The sequence below is a fragment of the Tachyglossus aculeatus genome, chromosome 2 (genome assembly GCF_015852505.1).
Source record: "Tachyglossus aculeatus isolate mTacAcu1 chromosome 2, mTacAcu1.pri, whole genome shotgun sequence".
Classification (NCBI taxonomy): domain Eukaryota; kingdom Metazoa; phylum Chordata; class Mammalia; order Monotremata; family Tachyglossidae; genus Tachyglossus; species Tachyglossus aculeatus.
In genome coordinates this window covers 114,528,023-114,544,736 of record NC_052067.1, presented here as the reverse complement: position 1 = coordinate 114,544,736, position 16,714 = coordinate 114,528,023, and the positions used below count along the sequence as shown (strand labels likewise).

General features: G+C 39.4%; 1 protein-coding gene across 4 annotated transcripts in view; it reads left to right on the top strand.

The window, feature by feature from the left end:
- Positions 1 to 16,714, top strand: part of DIAPH3 (diaphanous related formin 3) — a 322,031-nt gene that overhangs the window by 157,579 nt on the left and 147,738 nt on the right. For all 4 annotated transcript variants that reach the window (XR_005448450.1, XM_038741262.1, XM_038741271.1 and 1 more), the window contains 3 exons: positions 1,359 to 1,460; positions 10,646 to 10,885; positions 14,495 to 14,624. Coding sequence is in view for 3 of the 4 variants with exons in the window: in XM_038741262.1 (XP_038597190.1) it covers positions 1,359 to 1,460; positions 10,646 to 10,885; positions 14,495 to 14,624 (472 nt within the window). In the remaining variant the exon portion in view is untranslated. The remainder of the gene's footprint in view (positions 1 to 1,358; positions 1,461 to 10,645; positions 10,886 to 14,494; positions 14,625 to 16,714) is intronic.

The following is a 16,714-nucleotide window of genomic DNA, read 5'->3' as shown; positions in this document are numbered from 1 at the left end:
ACCTAGGTCACTTTACGTGTTTTCACTAGGTACTTGGATAGAACATGATGACAGAATTAGAGACTGTTCTCGATGACAGCTCAGAACAAATGGTTATGCAGGTGCACGTGGCTTTGAATTTGGAGTAATTATTGTAGTCTTTTTAATTTTTTAATTTGGTTGGTAAAAATACAACCCCTTTGTTAGAAGTAGGAGTATATAAATGTGAGATGCTGTCTTCAAATACGGTCCTTGATATTTGTTTTTGTCACACTTTCTATTTTATTCACTTGGATGCAGACGTATCCTAAGGCTTGGTCAAGGCCACACAGTGAGTCACTGGGTTGATCTAACTTTAAAAATGTGGCTTCCTTTAATCTTACCTTGACTAATAGCGCTGTCTGGGGCATGCATTATATATTTTTGCATCCTGTGTGGTGTAAGCTTAAGATCAAAAGCTAAGTAAACAATGTCTCAGGCATTCTGAAATTTGATTGTAACTAGCACCTGAATTGTATTATTTAAAGCTACAGCCAGAAATTCAACCTAACCAAACCACACTCATTTTAAAATACCCTTTAATGCATTAGTATATTTTCTCTTTTTCAGGTTTGTTGCTTGTGTTAACAATTTTTGTGCCCTCTCCTGTAACACTTTATTCTTGTTGATTTTCAGTCAATGATATTTAAATCAATTGTATTTTTTTGCTCCGCATTTTAAATACAAAATATGCTATTTAAATAGCCAATGCCACCTTTAAAAATGAAAGGCAGTAACTTGCTTCAGAAAAATAGTAATCCTTTCCTAAATAAAATCCAAGAGATGATGTCAGTTTTATTTTGTTTGAGTGACTGCCCTTAATAATTATGTCCTGACATTTCATTTTCTACAACTGAATGTTATAAAATGATGGTTCACATACTGTCAAGTAAGCAAACTACTGCCTGCATATAAATTAATATCTTGTGAAGCAGTTTTCTGTTTCTCAGGCTATTAGGGTATTATTTTGTCAAATTATAATTTAGTGATTTGAATTGTTGCACATACATGTAAAAAAAAAATATTGGCCTGTTTGTGTGTTTTTTACCATGCCATTGTAACACAACACAAAGCAACATTCTAAATTATTGGGTGGAAATATGTAACTTTTATGGTAGAAAGGTAAGTGAGAGGAGTGGATAGATGTGGCCATATGAAAAACAGAAACCTCCAACAGTGTACTAAAAGAATAACTTTCTCACTGAACAGCATCTTGTTCACCGTGGACTGTGACTGTGACTGGACATTTCATGAAAACTCAATAGCTGGCTTTTGTATATGCGTATGATATAAGCTTTGAAGATTAGCTGTTAACTTTTCTTTGTTTCTTGTTGTCATAGAACTTAATTAAACACCTTCCTAATCAAGATCAGTTGATTTCATTATCCAAGTTGAAGAGTGACTACAATAACTTATGTGAGCCAGAACAGTTTGCAGTTATAGTGAGTACCACTCCTTAAAATTCTTTGCTTGTTTGCTGTCATGGTTATTGTCATAGTTCTCATTAAAATTGCACTTTGAATAAGATTTCCTACACAGAATCAACCAATCAGTGGTATCTATTTAGTGCTTACCGTGTGTTCTTACTATGTGCTTACTGTATTAAACACTTGGGAAAGTACAATACCACACAGCTGGTAGACATGTTCCCTGCCTACGAGGAGCTTACAGTCTAGACTGGGGAAAAGTGTTAAGTGATGGATACATGTACATTAATACTGTGAAACTGGTGGGAGACTATCAAGTGCTTAAAGGAGACAGATCCAAGTGCGTGGTGTGGAGAAGGGAGAGGGAGTAGGGGAATTGAGGGCTTAGGAAAGGCAGCCTCAAGTTTGTGTCAGTGGGACACCCAAGTAAAGATTAGAGATCCTCTCTGATCTCCCATCCTCCTGTCTCACCCCACTGCAATCTATACTTCACGCTGCTGCCTGGATCATCTTTGTGCAGAAACGCTCTGGGCATGTCACTCCCCTCCTCAAAAATCTCCAGTGGCTACCAGTCAACCTACGTATCAGGCAGAAACTCCTCACTCTCGGCTTCAAGGCTCTCCATCACCTCTCCCCCTCCTACCTCTCCTTCCTCCTTTCCCTCTACAGCCCAGCCAGTACCCTCCGCTCCTATGCCGCTAACCTCCTCATTGTGCCTTGTTCTCGCGTCATCATCATCATCATCATCATCAACCGTATTTATTGAGCGCTTACTGTGTGCAGAGCACTGTACTAAGCGCTTGGGAAGTCCAAGTTGGCAACATATAGAGACAGTCCCTACCCAACAGTGGGCTCACAGTCTAAAAGGGGGCCTGTCCCGCCGTCGACCCCCGGCCCACATCCTCCCCTGGCCTTGAATGCCCTCCCTCTGCACATCTGCCAAGCTAGCTCTCTTCCTCCCTTCAAAGCCCTACTGAGAGCTCACCTCCTCCAGGAGGCCTTCCCAGACTGAGCCCCCTCCTTCCTCTCCCCCTCCTCCCCCTCTCATCCCCCCTGCCTTACCTCCTTCCCCTCCCCACAGCACCTGTATATATGTTTGTACATATTTATTACTCTATTTTACTTGTACATATTTACTATTCTATTTATTTTATTTTGTTAATATGTTTTGTTTTGTTGTCTGTCTCCTCCTTCTAGACTGTGAGCCCGCTGTTGGGTAGGGACCATCTCTATATGTTGCCAACTTGTACTTCCCAAGTGCTTAGTACAGTGCTCTGCACACAGTAAGCGCTCAATAAATACGATTGAATGAATGAATGACTTGAAGGGAAGAGGAAATGCGAACCTACAGTGGATAGAGATCAGGGCTGGAGAGGTAGATGTGGGAATGATCCATTTGGAGATAGTAGCTGAAGCTATGCAATTTCAGAGGGAGTGAGTATAGGTGGAGAATAGAAGGTGACTCAAAATTGAACCTTGAAGCAAACACATCCGTTGGGATCCGCTTGGCTGGAAGGCAGAGACGGAGTCTGCAAAAGATTGAGAAAGAGTAGTTACAAGGATAGGAGAAAAACTAGGAGAGGAGGTTGTCAGTGAAGCTGGACTTAGATAATGTTTGCAGAAGAAGGAGGACTCCTTGCCTGCAGGGAATGTAACACTTTTTTATTCTGGACTTCCCAAGCACAGTATACTGCACCAAATGGGGACTCAATAAATTATCCTACTTTTAGAAAGGGATCATAGTATGGGAGAGCTTCTCTTGGTCTCATACTTCCTGTTCCTCAGCTTTTCCAAAACACAAACTCCCAAAGTTCTTTGAAAAGTCATCCCCTCCAGAAGCTATGCTGTGATTGGTCCTCACCTTTCCATTAGTACCATTCATCTGTGCACCCATATAATTTTAGTAATAATTGTGGTATTTGTTAAGCATTTACTATGGTCCAAGCACTATACTAAGCAATGGGGTAGGTACAAGATAATCAGGTCAGACAGAGTTCCTTTCCCCTCATGGGTCTGAAGTTTATAATTTAATTAGACTTGAAAAGTAGTGGAGTGACAATTTGGTAGAGGGAAAACTAGAAATACATGGTATATAAGTTTAAAAGCAGGCGAAGTAATATGCGTAGCTGAATTGGGGACATAAAAGACCTGTTGAAAACATGATAGCAAGGACATTCTTCTGAGCTCCTAACCAACGCTCACAAGGAAGCAGAAAAGCCTGATTTCTTGGGTATCAATCGATCAGTGTTTACAGTGTGCAGAGCATTTTTTGAGTGCTTACAATGTGCAGAGCGTTTGGGAGAGTACAGCACAACAGAGATATAATCCCTTTCCTCAAGGACCTTACAATGCTAGGGAGAGTAGTCTTCTGTCAGATATGAAAGGGGAGGGATTTCTGGCCAGAGGAGGACACGGGTGAGGAGTTGGCGACAAAATAGTTTCGAGCAACAGTGAACGCCTGTACCTCACTTGGGTAGTAATAATTGAGAGATTATTAGGAAAAGATGAAAAGCTAATATAAATCAGAACTGTTACTTGGGAATTAGAGATAAGTATGGTTTCTACGTGTAATATTGGTACTTGCCCCACATCCACAGACTATCCATTCATATCTTCATAAAAACCTATTTACTATTTATAGCTGTTAGTTAAGCCAAATAAATTGTGGCAAAGTATGTCCCTGTTTCCTTATTTTAGTATATAGTGGGCTATCTTGTCTTCTCTGCCATTTTTCTTTTAAGGCAGCAGCTGCTTTTTCTTCCTTTCATTCATGTATTTGTTCATTCAATATGGCTAAGTAGTACAGTACAACTCAAGATTCTTGACTTCAGCAGTATTTATTGAGTGATTACTATGTGCAGGGCATGTTACTAAGCAGTTGGAAGAGTACAGTACAGCAGAGTTGGCACATTTCCTGTCTTGACTCCCTGTGCTCTTTCCATTAATCAGTAATCATATTCATTGAGCATTTACTGCGTGCAGAGCACTATGCAAAGCATGTGGGAGAGTACAATACGATAGAGTTGATTGACATGATTCCTGTCCCCAAGGAACTTATTAAGGCCACACTGCTTCTCTAACCACTGAATTCAATGGCTCCATTCTTTTGAAACTTTTGTTGTAGGAAAACTCAGGTTGTACTCACCCTTCAAGCTGCACGAATGTATATTATCAGTTCCTTTGCTAATGGAGCAAGTCAGACCAAATAGATTGAAATTTCTGAAGAGTTCCCTAACTCCTTAGTTGCTTCTTAGCCAAAATATCAATTGAAAACTTATATTGTGATAGAACTGCGTAATCCATGAGGCAAGTGGGAAGCAACATGGGCCTGGGAATCAGAAAGCCCTGGTTTCTAATCCCAGCTTCATCACTTGTCTGCTCCGTGATCTTGGGCAAATCACTTAACTTAGCTGTGCCTCAGTTTACTCACCTGTAAAATGGGAATTAAGACTGTGAGCCCATGTGAATCAGGGACTGTGTCCAACCTGATTATCTTGTCTCTACCCCACACTTAGGACGGTGCCTGGCACATTGTAAACATTTAATAAGTACCATTAAAAAGGTTGGGGGGCAATTGACTGTACGTCAGTTACAGTTTTTATTTTGTTGTCTTCAGTTTACATTTCTGTTTTATTCTCTATGACTGAAAATCATCAGAATTTACAACTTTGAAATAAAATGGGATAGTATCATGCATTGGATTAGATATAATGTAAAATGGGGACTCATCTGTAAAATGGGGATTAAGAATGTGAGCCCCACGTGGGATAACCAGATCACCTTGTATCCTCCCCAGCGCTTAGAACAGTGCTTGGTAAGCGCTTAACAAATGCCATCATCATGATTATTATTGAATTCCAATATGCCCTTATGACCCTTTTGGGGATGATATTTCTATATCTCCTTTTGTACCACAGTTGATCAAAATGTTGACAATAATATTTTAATCTTGAATCTTACACCATGTATCCAATCTTTCATTTCTGTCCTTTCAGAGCAGTAGTTTGCCTGATAATTACTTTTACAATTGTTAAAAATTCTAGCCTGAGCTTTTTGCTTCCAAGCACTGTGCGAGGCTAGAACCAGGTGTTGAAATGCAATATGCTCTTTGTTTTGTTTCATATAAATTTTTGTAATATGATGCTGCCAATATTATTTTTCTAATCTGTTACTTTTAGGTATTGTTTTTAAATTCTTTTTAATTTACCTGCTACTTGTTTTCTGTAGAATGTAGTTCTTGAGTTCTGTAATAATCTTCATTTCACTCAGGTTTGGCTTTTATATTCTTCATTCAACAGTCAACACTGTGTAAATCACTTATTCCTCTTTATCTTCCTTTGCAGGCTTTGGGTTTTTAAGAGATAAAACACTTTGGTTTTCTTCTCCTTTTTCCCCTCCACTGGTTCTCAAGTTACTGTCATCTGACATAGATGTTATCCTGTACTGCTGCTATTTTATTCTTTTCCACTTCTATCTTTTAAGAATTCTCTGCAGGTTTTTAAATTTATCCTTCATGAGGAGTAGTCTAGCTTTTTTTCTAGTAGTAATGACTTAAAGCTAAAGCTAGCTGGTATGCCTAATTGTAGAGATTCAGATTTATTGTAATTGTGTTTGATTTATTTGTAATTGTAATTGTACTTGTTCGGATTTGCAATTGCCAGCTTAATCTAACCCTTTTTTCTGCCATCTGCCTTATACTGGGAAAGCTTAATTTGAGTAATTTGTAGTGACACTTTTTTAAATGATTGTAGTTTTGGAAACCTACTAAGAATAAGAAAATGCTACTTGTAATTTTGTTGTTGGATTTCTGGGTTGAATCTTTGAGACCTTTCATACCAAAGTAAAGATCTCAACCATTCATTAATATGAGTAATCTAGAGCTACCACAGAAAGCACGTATGGCTTCTTGACTAGTTTCAGCGCCAACACTTGCAAGCATTCTCACAATCACCTGTTAAGATAGGGTCACTCATACTGAGGTATTGGAACATAATTACCTTCCTACCTTATACTCTCCTTGAAGCCAGGGTCAAATCATCCACTCACACTGTATTCTTCCCAGCACCTCATGTAATGTTCTGCACTCAGAAGATGCCCAGTAATACTGACAAAGCATCACTCATTGCAGTGCAGCCTTAATTGGCAAGACACGTGAAAAGAATGGATGACAGCGGGCAAATCAAGAGGCTGCAGGAGAGTGAACTGAAATGTGGGAGATATGCAAGCAGTAGTGGCATAATTTATTCATGATTCAGTGAGGCCTAATAACACTATCTATCAATCAATTAATGGTGTTTATTGAACAATGGAGCAGATCATGGGTCCTAATGCCAACTTTCCCAGTTGTCTGCTGTGGGGCCTTGGACAAGTCACTTTACTTCTCTGTGCCTCAGTTACCTCCTCTGTAAAGTGGGCATAAAGATTGTGAGCCCTGTGTGGCAAACTGGATTTGCTGTTATCCACCCCAAAGCTTAGTACATTGCCAGGCACATAGTAAGCTCTTAACAAATGCTATTATTGACTTTAAAGCAGTCCACCACCTTGCCTCCCCCTACCTCACCTCACTTCTCTCCTTCTGCATCCAGTCTGTACACTTTGCTCCTCTAGCATTTACCTATTCTCTCTTTGCCTCGATCTCACCTGTCTCACCGCCAACCCCTAGACCACATCCTAATCACAGAGAAGCAGCGTGGCTCAATGGGCTCTGCTAAATATCAGCTGTGTGACTTTGGGCAAGTCACTTAACTTCTCTGTGCCTCAGTTACCTCATCTGTAAAATGGGGATGAAAACTGTGAGCCCCCCGTGGGACAACCTGATCACCTTGTAACTACCCCAGCGCTTAGAATAGTGCTTTGCACATAGTAAACGCTTAATAAATGCCATTATTATTAATTACTAAGCATTTGGAAGAATATACTACAATGGACTGGAGTAGAGGCTATTGGATTTGTGAAGAAGGGAATCAGTCATGAACTTAGAGAAGGCTATGTCCATGTAGTGAAGGGGGCAGAGTCCAGATTATAGTGAGGTTAAGGAGAGAATTGGAGGCGATGAAGAGGAAGAACCAAGTATAGGCAACTTGCTTAAGGAGTTGGGAGAGAAATGGTAAGAAGGAAGTGTGGTCATAACTGGAGGATACCATGGGCTGGAGGGTGTGATTTTTAGGATAAGGACGTGTTTCCAAGCTATAAGTAAGGAGCCATTGTAGGTGAGTGGTTGAAGATTGTGGTCAAAGAAGTAGAAAAGGAGGGGTGAAATGTTTTGTTGAGGTCAAAAGGGGTGGGGTCAGAAGCACTGGTGGAGGGGGTAGATTTTGAGAGGAGGTGTGAGATCTCTTGAGATACTGCTGGGAAGGATGTAAAAGTTGAGGAGAGGGCTGAAGGTGGGGGGACTGGAGAGGAGCAGGAGTGGTTTTAGGGAGATAATGCCTGATGGTTTCAATTTTATTGATGAAGTATATGACAAGGTTATTAGTGCCAAGAGAGAGGGAAGTAGAGGGGCAGGGAGTTTGAGGAGGGAGTTAAAAGTTTGAAACAACTGAGGGGGAAAGGGGCATGGGAATCAATAGGGGGAGAGAAGCAGCATGGCTCAGTGGAAAGAGCATGGGCTTGTGAGTCAGCGGTCATGGGTTCTAATCCCAGCTCCGCCCCTTGTCATCAGCCAGGTATATGGATTTCCTCACAGTTGGCTTTAAGCACACAATGAGTTGTCCTCTTCCTACCTAACATCGCTCATCTAACATCGACTTATTGTACTGTGCTCTCATCTTTTTCGCCATTGATCCCTTGCTTACTTCCTCTCTCCTGTCTGGAATTCCCCCCACCTCCCCCGCCCCGACTGCCCACTGCGTATCTGGTGCTTTCCCCATCTTCAAAGTCCTACTAAAATTATATCTTATTCCAGACACCTTCCCTAACTTCTCATTTCCCCACCCCGTTCTCCCTTTGGTTTCACCTATGAACTTGAATCTGAACCCCTAAACTCTTCCTTTGTTCCTCAGAATAATAATTATGGTATTTATTAAGTGCTTACTATGTGCCAAGCACTGTTCTAAGGGCTGGAGTAGATACAAGGTAATCAGGTTATCCCCACGTGGGGCTTAAAGTCTTAATCCATATTGTCCAGATAAGGTAACTGAGGCAAAGAGAAGTTAAGTGGCTTGCCCAAGGCCATATAACAGACAAGTGGCAGAGCTGGAATTAGAACCCATATCCTCTGATTCCCAAGTGCTCTTTCCACTAAGCCACGCTGCTTCTCTTCCCACCCCCAGTCCCACAACACTCATGAACATATCCTTATACTCAACTCTTGCCCTACCTCTGATTGATTTTAAGGTATGTGTCTACCACTAGTTGCAAACTCCGCAAGGGCAGTGATCTTTTTTTACTAACTCTATTGTTTGTACTCTTCCAAGTGTTCAGTACAGTGCTCGGAGAGCCTGGAACCATGCCTAATTTCCAGTGTTTAGTACAGTCTCTGGTGTACAATAAGTACTTAATGAATATTGTTACTAATGCTGTCAACATACTCCCATCACTCATATTTTATTAGTTCAGCATGTGTGATGTGAATATTTATATATTCAGCTACCTCATCCTGATGTACATGATGTACGTTTACTCTTACCTAAGATATTTTTGTTTTTTTTATGTTCCCACCCTGAGTCCTGCTTCTGCTGTACTCTCCCAAATACTTACTCAGTAATACTGTGGAGAGGAGGCGCATAAAGTGGGTAGGAAAGAGACAATAATATACTGGAAAAACTAGAGGCAAGGAGGTCTGCCAGGCATGGCAAGTACTTGGAAAAGAGTGTTTGTCATTTGTATTGAGGGAAAGGGATAAACCTAAGAAATATTAATGAGAAAAATCTCATCAGGATATTTAATGCAGACAATGTGAGAGTTGAAGGAGAGTGAGGAGACAAGGCTAAAGGATTCAGAGTTAAGAGAACTCAGGACCATTTTATTTATGACCCGGGTAATCTCTGGTAAAGTCATCTACAACATAAGGAAATCCCTATTTGTACATGAGGAAGTTGAAGCACATAAAATTTGTGACTTGCTGAAGATCACGTAACAGTTCAAGGATGGTCCAGTAGTTCTCTGGATCTACTGAATTCCAGTCCCATATTCATTCCCTTCTGCACACAGCCTATTATGACACAGTTCAGATTAGGAAACTGGGATATAGAGAGTTTGTGACTTGCCCTTGTCAGTTGCATAGAAATAGGTGGAAAAGAGCTGTTAAATATTAAAAATTTTTATTTGAGCCTCAATTTGGGAGTGTTGCAGGTAAAATAGGAGACTTAAAATAACATCTTTGGGTGGAATGGTTGTGTCATTTCCCCTACTCCTTTTTCTTACTGCGTCACCCTTGCATTTGGATTTGTACACTTTACCCACCTCACCTTCAGCCCCATAGCACTTTATACACATATCCATAATTTATTTTAATGTCTTTCTCCCCAGCTTTTGTAAGCTTGTTGTGGGCAGAGAACATGTTTACCGAGTGTTATATTGTACTCTCCCAAGCACTTAGTACAGTGCTCGGCACTCAGTAAAAATTCAGTAAATACCATTGATTGAGTTATATTAAAGCTCTGTCAAGAAATGATTTATAATTACAATAATTTAGCTCCCGGGTGTTTGTATTTCCAAATCCAGCACTGCCAAAGATTGAGAAGTGGAGCTAGATTTAAATTGCATGTTGCCGGTATTTGAGTGCCTCATATTTAAGATTTGTCTCTCAATTGAAAGCGATTTATTTCATATTTAATTAACTCTACTGTACCTTGTAGGTAACTCACACTATTTTTATAAAAATTTGACTTAAAAATTTGTTGTCTGTTGTATTATTTTGACTATTGGTCAAAAACTTTAGCTATTTCATAGAATTAGAGGGTTATTAGGGAGAATTAGAGAGTAATTTGTAGACCTTGATATATGACAACACTTACTCTTTTATTGCTTAAATGTACCGGTTATTGAGTGAGAAAAAAGCTGTTCTTAATAACAACTGAGGTTTCAATTGCTTACCTCTCTGTCCCTCATTCATTTGCCCACTTTACGCTACGGTTTTGGAAGCATATTGCTTCTTCATGCCTGTCAAACCAATAAATCATTCCAAGTGGTACGCATTTGTATAGTACTAAAGTGTAGCCTGAAATTTAAAGGAAATGTTCTATTTTCTTTTCAATCAGATGAGCAATGTGAAGAAACTGCGGCCACGGCTGAGTGCTATTCTCTTTAAACTTCAGTTTGAGGAACAGGTGAACAACATCAAACCTGACATTATGGCTGTCAGTGCTGCCTGTGAAGAGATAAAGAAGAGCAAAAGCTTTAGCAAGTTGCTGGAACTTGTATTACTAATGGGAAACTACATGAATGCAGGCTCAAGGAATGCTCAAACATTTGGATTCAATCTCAGCTCTCTCTGTAAAGTGAGTGCATATATCTATAGGAACACTTTAGTTCGAAAGGCAAAACTTTGTAACATTAAATTTACTTTTTTGAAATGCTTTATATATATGTGTGTGTGTGTGTGTGTATACACAGATATGTAAATCTTCAAAATATCATAGATTTAGATCTCAAGTTTCTTGTCTCTACCATTCTTAACCTCCACTATGTGGAAGCAATTATTGTCTGAGGAAATAAATCATTGAAACTGCACTATAACAGAATTGTCTTGTGGGAAATTTATGGGTTTGTTCTCAAATTAAGAAAGCATCCTGTCCCTCTTGATCAATGAGGGTAATATCAGTGTATGTGAAATTACATGTTGGATAAGATTGCAGGTTTTTTCTCAGCATTGTAAGTGGTGAACATTTTGGAGTTTATAAGTGTTAAAGGCGTACCTCTTCATATGTGACTTCAAGTTTACATGTAATCGGAAAATTTATAGCATACATTCTAGAACTTGTGAGGTTTTGCTTTTCCTCACATGACAAGCATTTTTAGGATAGATTGAAGGAGAGACTTCCACCATAATCGATCCATCGTAGCTGCTCAATCAGAATTACAGTAAGAAACGTCAATGACTTGGAGCTTGAAGTCCAGTCCTTTCGTCTGCATAGGCATAGCCCACTCTAGATTCCCTTTTTCTCTGAGAGAAATTTCGACCTGAATGGTGAAAGGGTGTGTTTAGGCCACCCCTTTTAGACTGTGAGCCCACTATCGGGTAGGGACTGTCTCTATGTGATGCCAATTTGTACTTCCCAAGCGCTTAGTACAGTGCTCTGCACATAGTAAGCGCTCAATAAATACGATTGATTGATTGATTGATTGATCCAGGTGCTTATAGGAGGTGGTTATTATAGAGTAGTCTGTGGTGGTTACAGTTGGAGTTTGGTTTTCAGTAGAGTCTTTGAGGTCCTCAACATAAATGCAATTCGTAGCTTTATAGTTGGCTATAAAGGTTAGGCTGCACATCTTTTTATCATCTTTTCATTTAAATAATCCTATTTTCATTCTTCGAGAATGCATGCAGTCACACAGAGTCTACAATTTTTTGGGTAAACAAAGGACATTTCAGAACTATTTTTCTGAAAAGTCCTGATGTCAACGAGGTCTGCCTGTCTTCCATAATCTTAATTAAAACATTTGCGGTATAAATGTTCAGATAATGCTGTTAATATTTTCTTGTTATATTAGGGTATTCTCTTTCTTGGGCTCCTGTTCCAGGTGAAAACTAAGTAAATCACTTTAACATTTTTATTAGACTGCATGCCAAAAATGAAACACATGTGGTACAAAGTTATATCTTACTGTGTTATGAGAGTAGCAGCCTGATATTTCATAATTGTTGTTGAATTTGCACACTGTGTATGAATTTCTGATTTCAGGGAGAGGTACCCCTGTAAGAAAATTTATATTTAACAGCAAGAGAAAGGAACATAGTGTTAAATCAAACTGGTGAAATTGATCAATCCTTTCTTGGCGGTAACTGTGCACAGAACAGTACCAAGCATTTCATTAAATTGTATTTATTGAGAACTTACTGTGTGCAAAGCTCTGTATTAGGCACTTGGTAGGGTGCAATGTAACAGTAAACAGACACATTCGCAGCCCACAACGAGATTGGGAGAGTACAGCATATCAGTTGGGAGACATGTTCTCTGCCCACAGTGAGTTTACAGTCTAGAGGGAGAGGACCTGGATTAATCCAATGATTTTTTATCTACCCTCACATTTAATACAGGGCTTAATAAGTGCTTAACAAACATCACAATTATTATTATCATCTTCATCATCACTACATTGTGTGGAGTCAGAAGAAACTGAGTTCTAAACCTGGCTCTGCCACTTATCTGTTGGGTGACAAGTTTGTACTTTTTAAGGATCTTGAAAAATCTAGCTTGCCATTCACCAAAGAGTTTTTGTTAAAATTGACAGGTAGGTGATGGTTTATTATACAGTGTACTCCTTTCATCATTTTGTCTGTACTGAAGCAAAGAGATTGGAGAAACCACTTTCATCTTTTTGTTTCATTTGACTCAGGCAAATTAGATACTCCACCTACTTAAATATGAACATGGATTACATAGGCAATCATTGTTATACATGATTAAGTGTACTTTATTAAGGTTTTTATATATATATATATATATACAATGGCATTTACTAAGCACTTACTATGTGCAAAGCACTGTTCTAAGCGCTGGGGAGGTTACAAGGTGGTCAGGCTGTCCCACCGAGGGCTCACAGTCTTCATCCCCATTTTACAGATGAGGTAACTGAGGCACAGAGAAGTTAAGTGACTTGCCCAAAGTCACACAGCTGACAAATGGCGGAGCCGGAATTTGAACCCTTGAACTCCAAAGCCCGTGCGCTTTCCACTGAACCACGCTGCTTCCCCCATAATGCAAATTAGACCATATGAAACTCTTTGAAATAAAAATTGAATGAAAAAAATCTGTTAATGTGGAAGGATTACCATATGTGGGGGTGGGAGGAGAGTGAATTGGGGAGGGTGTCTTTATGGATTGGTGTGTAGGCACATAATCTTATTTGCCCTTCCTTTTGCATCCTTTATGCCCTTAGCTGTGCATCCCTTAAGTGCTTTGATATTCACCCCAGTCCTACAATACGTATGTAAATATTCTCATACTCTACTATTTCACCCATCTCTATTCACTTTTAATGACTGCCTCCCCCTGTACACTGTAAGCTCTTTGTGGGCAGGAATTGCAACCTCTGGTTGCATTGTAGTTTCCCGAGTATTTAGTATAGTGCTCTGAACACAGTAAGTGCTCAATAAGCACCATCAATTAACTGATTGCTATTCATTAATTATATAGTATTTGTAATCAAAAGTAAGCTTAAATCAACCATATCACAATATATATGAAACTGAATTGCAACATCCTTCTGGGAAGCAGCATAGCCTAGTGGATGGAGCATGGGCTTGGGAGTCAGACGGTCATGGGTTCTAATCCTACCTCCACCAACTTGTCTGTTGTGTGACAGTAGGATTTTATTTTTGTGGTATTTGCAATGCACTTACTACATGCAAGGCACTGTATTAAGATAATTAGGTTGGGCACAGCCCCTGTCCCACGGAGCACTCACAATATTAATTCCCATTTTATAGATGAGGTAACTTACACACAGAGCAATTAAGTGACTTTTTTTAATGGCATTAAGCGCTTTCTATGTGCAAAGCACTGTTCTAAGCTCTGGACTTCACCAACATCATGCAGCAGACAAGTGACAGAGCTGGGATTAGAACCCAGTTCCTCTAATTCCTAGGCCTGTGCTCTTTCCACTGTCATGCTGCTTCAGATCCTATGCATTCCCTAAAATTGATCCTTAAAAATACCAAAGTATTTAACTTCACCTTTTTCCTCATTTAGATATGTAATGGAGAAGATTAAGCAATGTACAGCAAGCCATTTATCAAAAAGACCACCCATCAATCACTCACATGAATTAATTTTTATAGTCTTTTTAATCTCTTTTCCAAAATGCAATAATAACAGGCGAATGAAGTTTAATAATAAAACAAGTATTTGTTTCACTGAAGTGGATTTTTTTTTTCTTTTCTCTAGCTAAAGGACACCAAGTCAACAGATCAGAAAACCACTCTCCTCCATTTCTTGGTTGAAGTATGTGAAAAGGAGTATCCTGATATCCTGAGTTTTGTGGATGACTTGGAGCATTTAGATAAAGCTAGCAAAGGTTTGTAAAGGTCTGAGATGAAAGCTTTCATAAGATAAACTGTAGCAGAAGGCCTAGTGGTTAGAGCACGGGTCTCGGAGTCTGAAGAACCTAGTTTCTAAGCCCGGCTCTGCCACCCGTCTGCTCTGTAAGCTAGGGAAGTCACTTAACTTCTCTCTGCCTCATTTACCTCATCTGTAAAATGGGGATTAATAGTCTGAGCCCCAAGCCCCAGGCTGTGGGCAACCTGATTAGCATACTTCTAACCCTGTGCTTAGAAAAGTACCTGGCAAATAGTAAAACTTTAAAAACTATAGAAAACTCAACAACTGTTTAAGTAGTGTTGAGACATTTGTTTAGAAGGTTAAAGGTTTACTATTTGGTTTTGAATCTAATAGTTGTGGAAGGACATAATGGTTGATTGTGTATGATATTAACAAATGTTTTTTTTTTTAAATCTTTGCTAGTTTAGCTTTGCTACTGAACTGCTCTGTGACCTTAGGCGAGTCACGTGACCACTGTAGTGATCCAGAAACAGGGTTTGGGTCTGATGTTATTATCATGTATTTATCCCAGTGTTTATATGTTCAAAATCCATTCTGTCCACGGTAGGTGAAGAAAATATTTGTCGAAAACCTCGTTCAAAAACTTGGTAATTGCTGTCATAAATGGGAGAAATATTTTGTTTTTACTTGCTCTTAGAAGCATTATTATATGTTGCATTTATCAAGCGCTTGGTAAATGATGGATTGATTTTTACCAAGGGCTGTATAAATTTATAAATGTTCCGGGACAGTCACAGTTGTGAGGGCTGGCTGTGATTGTATAAAAAGGGTTGGAGGGGACTGCCATCGCCCTTTACTGCCCCACCACCTTATCACCCCATAGAGCCCCCAGAACTACCGCAGTCTTTTTTCTTAACCATTGCTCTGCTTACTTCTCCGTAAAAACCTCTACACCTATATGGCTCCTCAGCAACCTTGAATGATTATCTAGTTGTCTTCATGTCACTCACAAACTCCTAACCATTAGATTTTTAAGTGTTTTCCTTATTCACAGTTATACCCCACTGTACTCCAGATTGCACTCTTTATTCTTCTCAGGGAAACCCCTTAACTGCCCCCCTACCACCTCTTTCCCCACTGTTGGGTAGGGACTGTCTCTATGTGTTGCCAACTTGTACTTCCCAAGCGCTTAGTACAGTGCTCTGCACACAGTAAGCGCTCAATAAATACGATTGATGATGATGATTGTGCAAAGCTTTCTCTGTGGCTGGAGGCGAGGAGGGCGGGGACCGGGAGGGTTTTCAAAAGACATCTGCACCAACTGTATACTGCTCACCCAGCCATAGCTTTTCTGTTAATATTTAAGCAATGACATCCAATTTTTTTCATTTTTGCTTTATCTATGTAAGCTCCACAAAGGCAGAAATTGTATCCCCTAATTATTGTATCCAAATGTTTTTTCAGTAAATACTGTACAAAATACTATGAATTGATTGATTAACAATGACAGGATGAGTAAACTACCACAGATGCTATAGTAAGTAGAAGTAATGAAAACCTTATGGTGGTTGTGTTGCAAGTTAAGAAAAGAGCGTGGTTCTCTATTATTTTTTTTTGGCCTTCTGTTTCAATTAGTTTTAGCACAAATGCCTCTTTTTCCATGCTTCATCTTGATTTCCCCACCCTGTCACCCTCCTTGGTATGCTTAAAGTATATATGGTCCTGTTCTCTCCTACTTAGACTGTGAGACAAGGACTGTATCTGGCCTATCAACTTGTATCTACCCCAGTTTAGGACAGTGCTGGACAAAGCACTTAAGCTTAACAGATATCCTGAAAATGCTTAACAAATACCATAAAAACCAAAGTATTGAACTAGGTCAACATACTGTAGTTCTATCACCCTGGAATAGTATGCGAATATGCATTCAATAAGAACTGAGAAATGTTTTATTATCTGCTCTACATTCCAATTTGAAACTCCCTAGTGCAGAGCCTGCTGCAGGTTGATTAATTTTACTGACACTTTTATCCATCAACAGAGTTTATTTTTGTCTTTGAGAGGTTTCATCAGGCACTGACAGTAAAAAATGTTAAATGCTTTTAT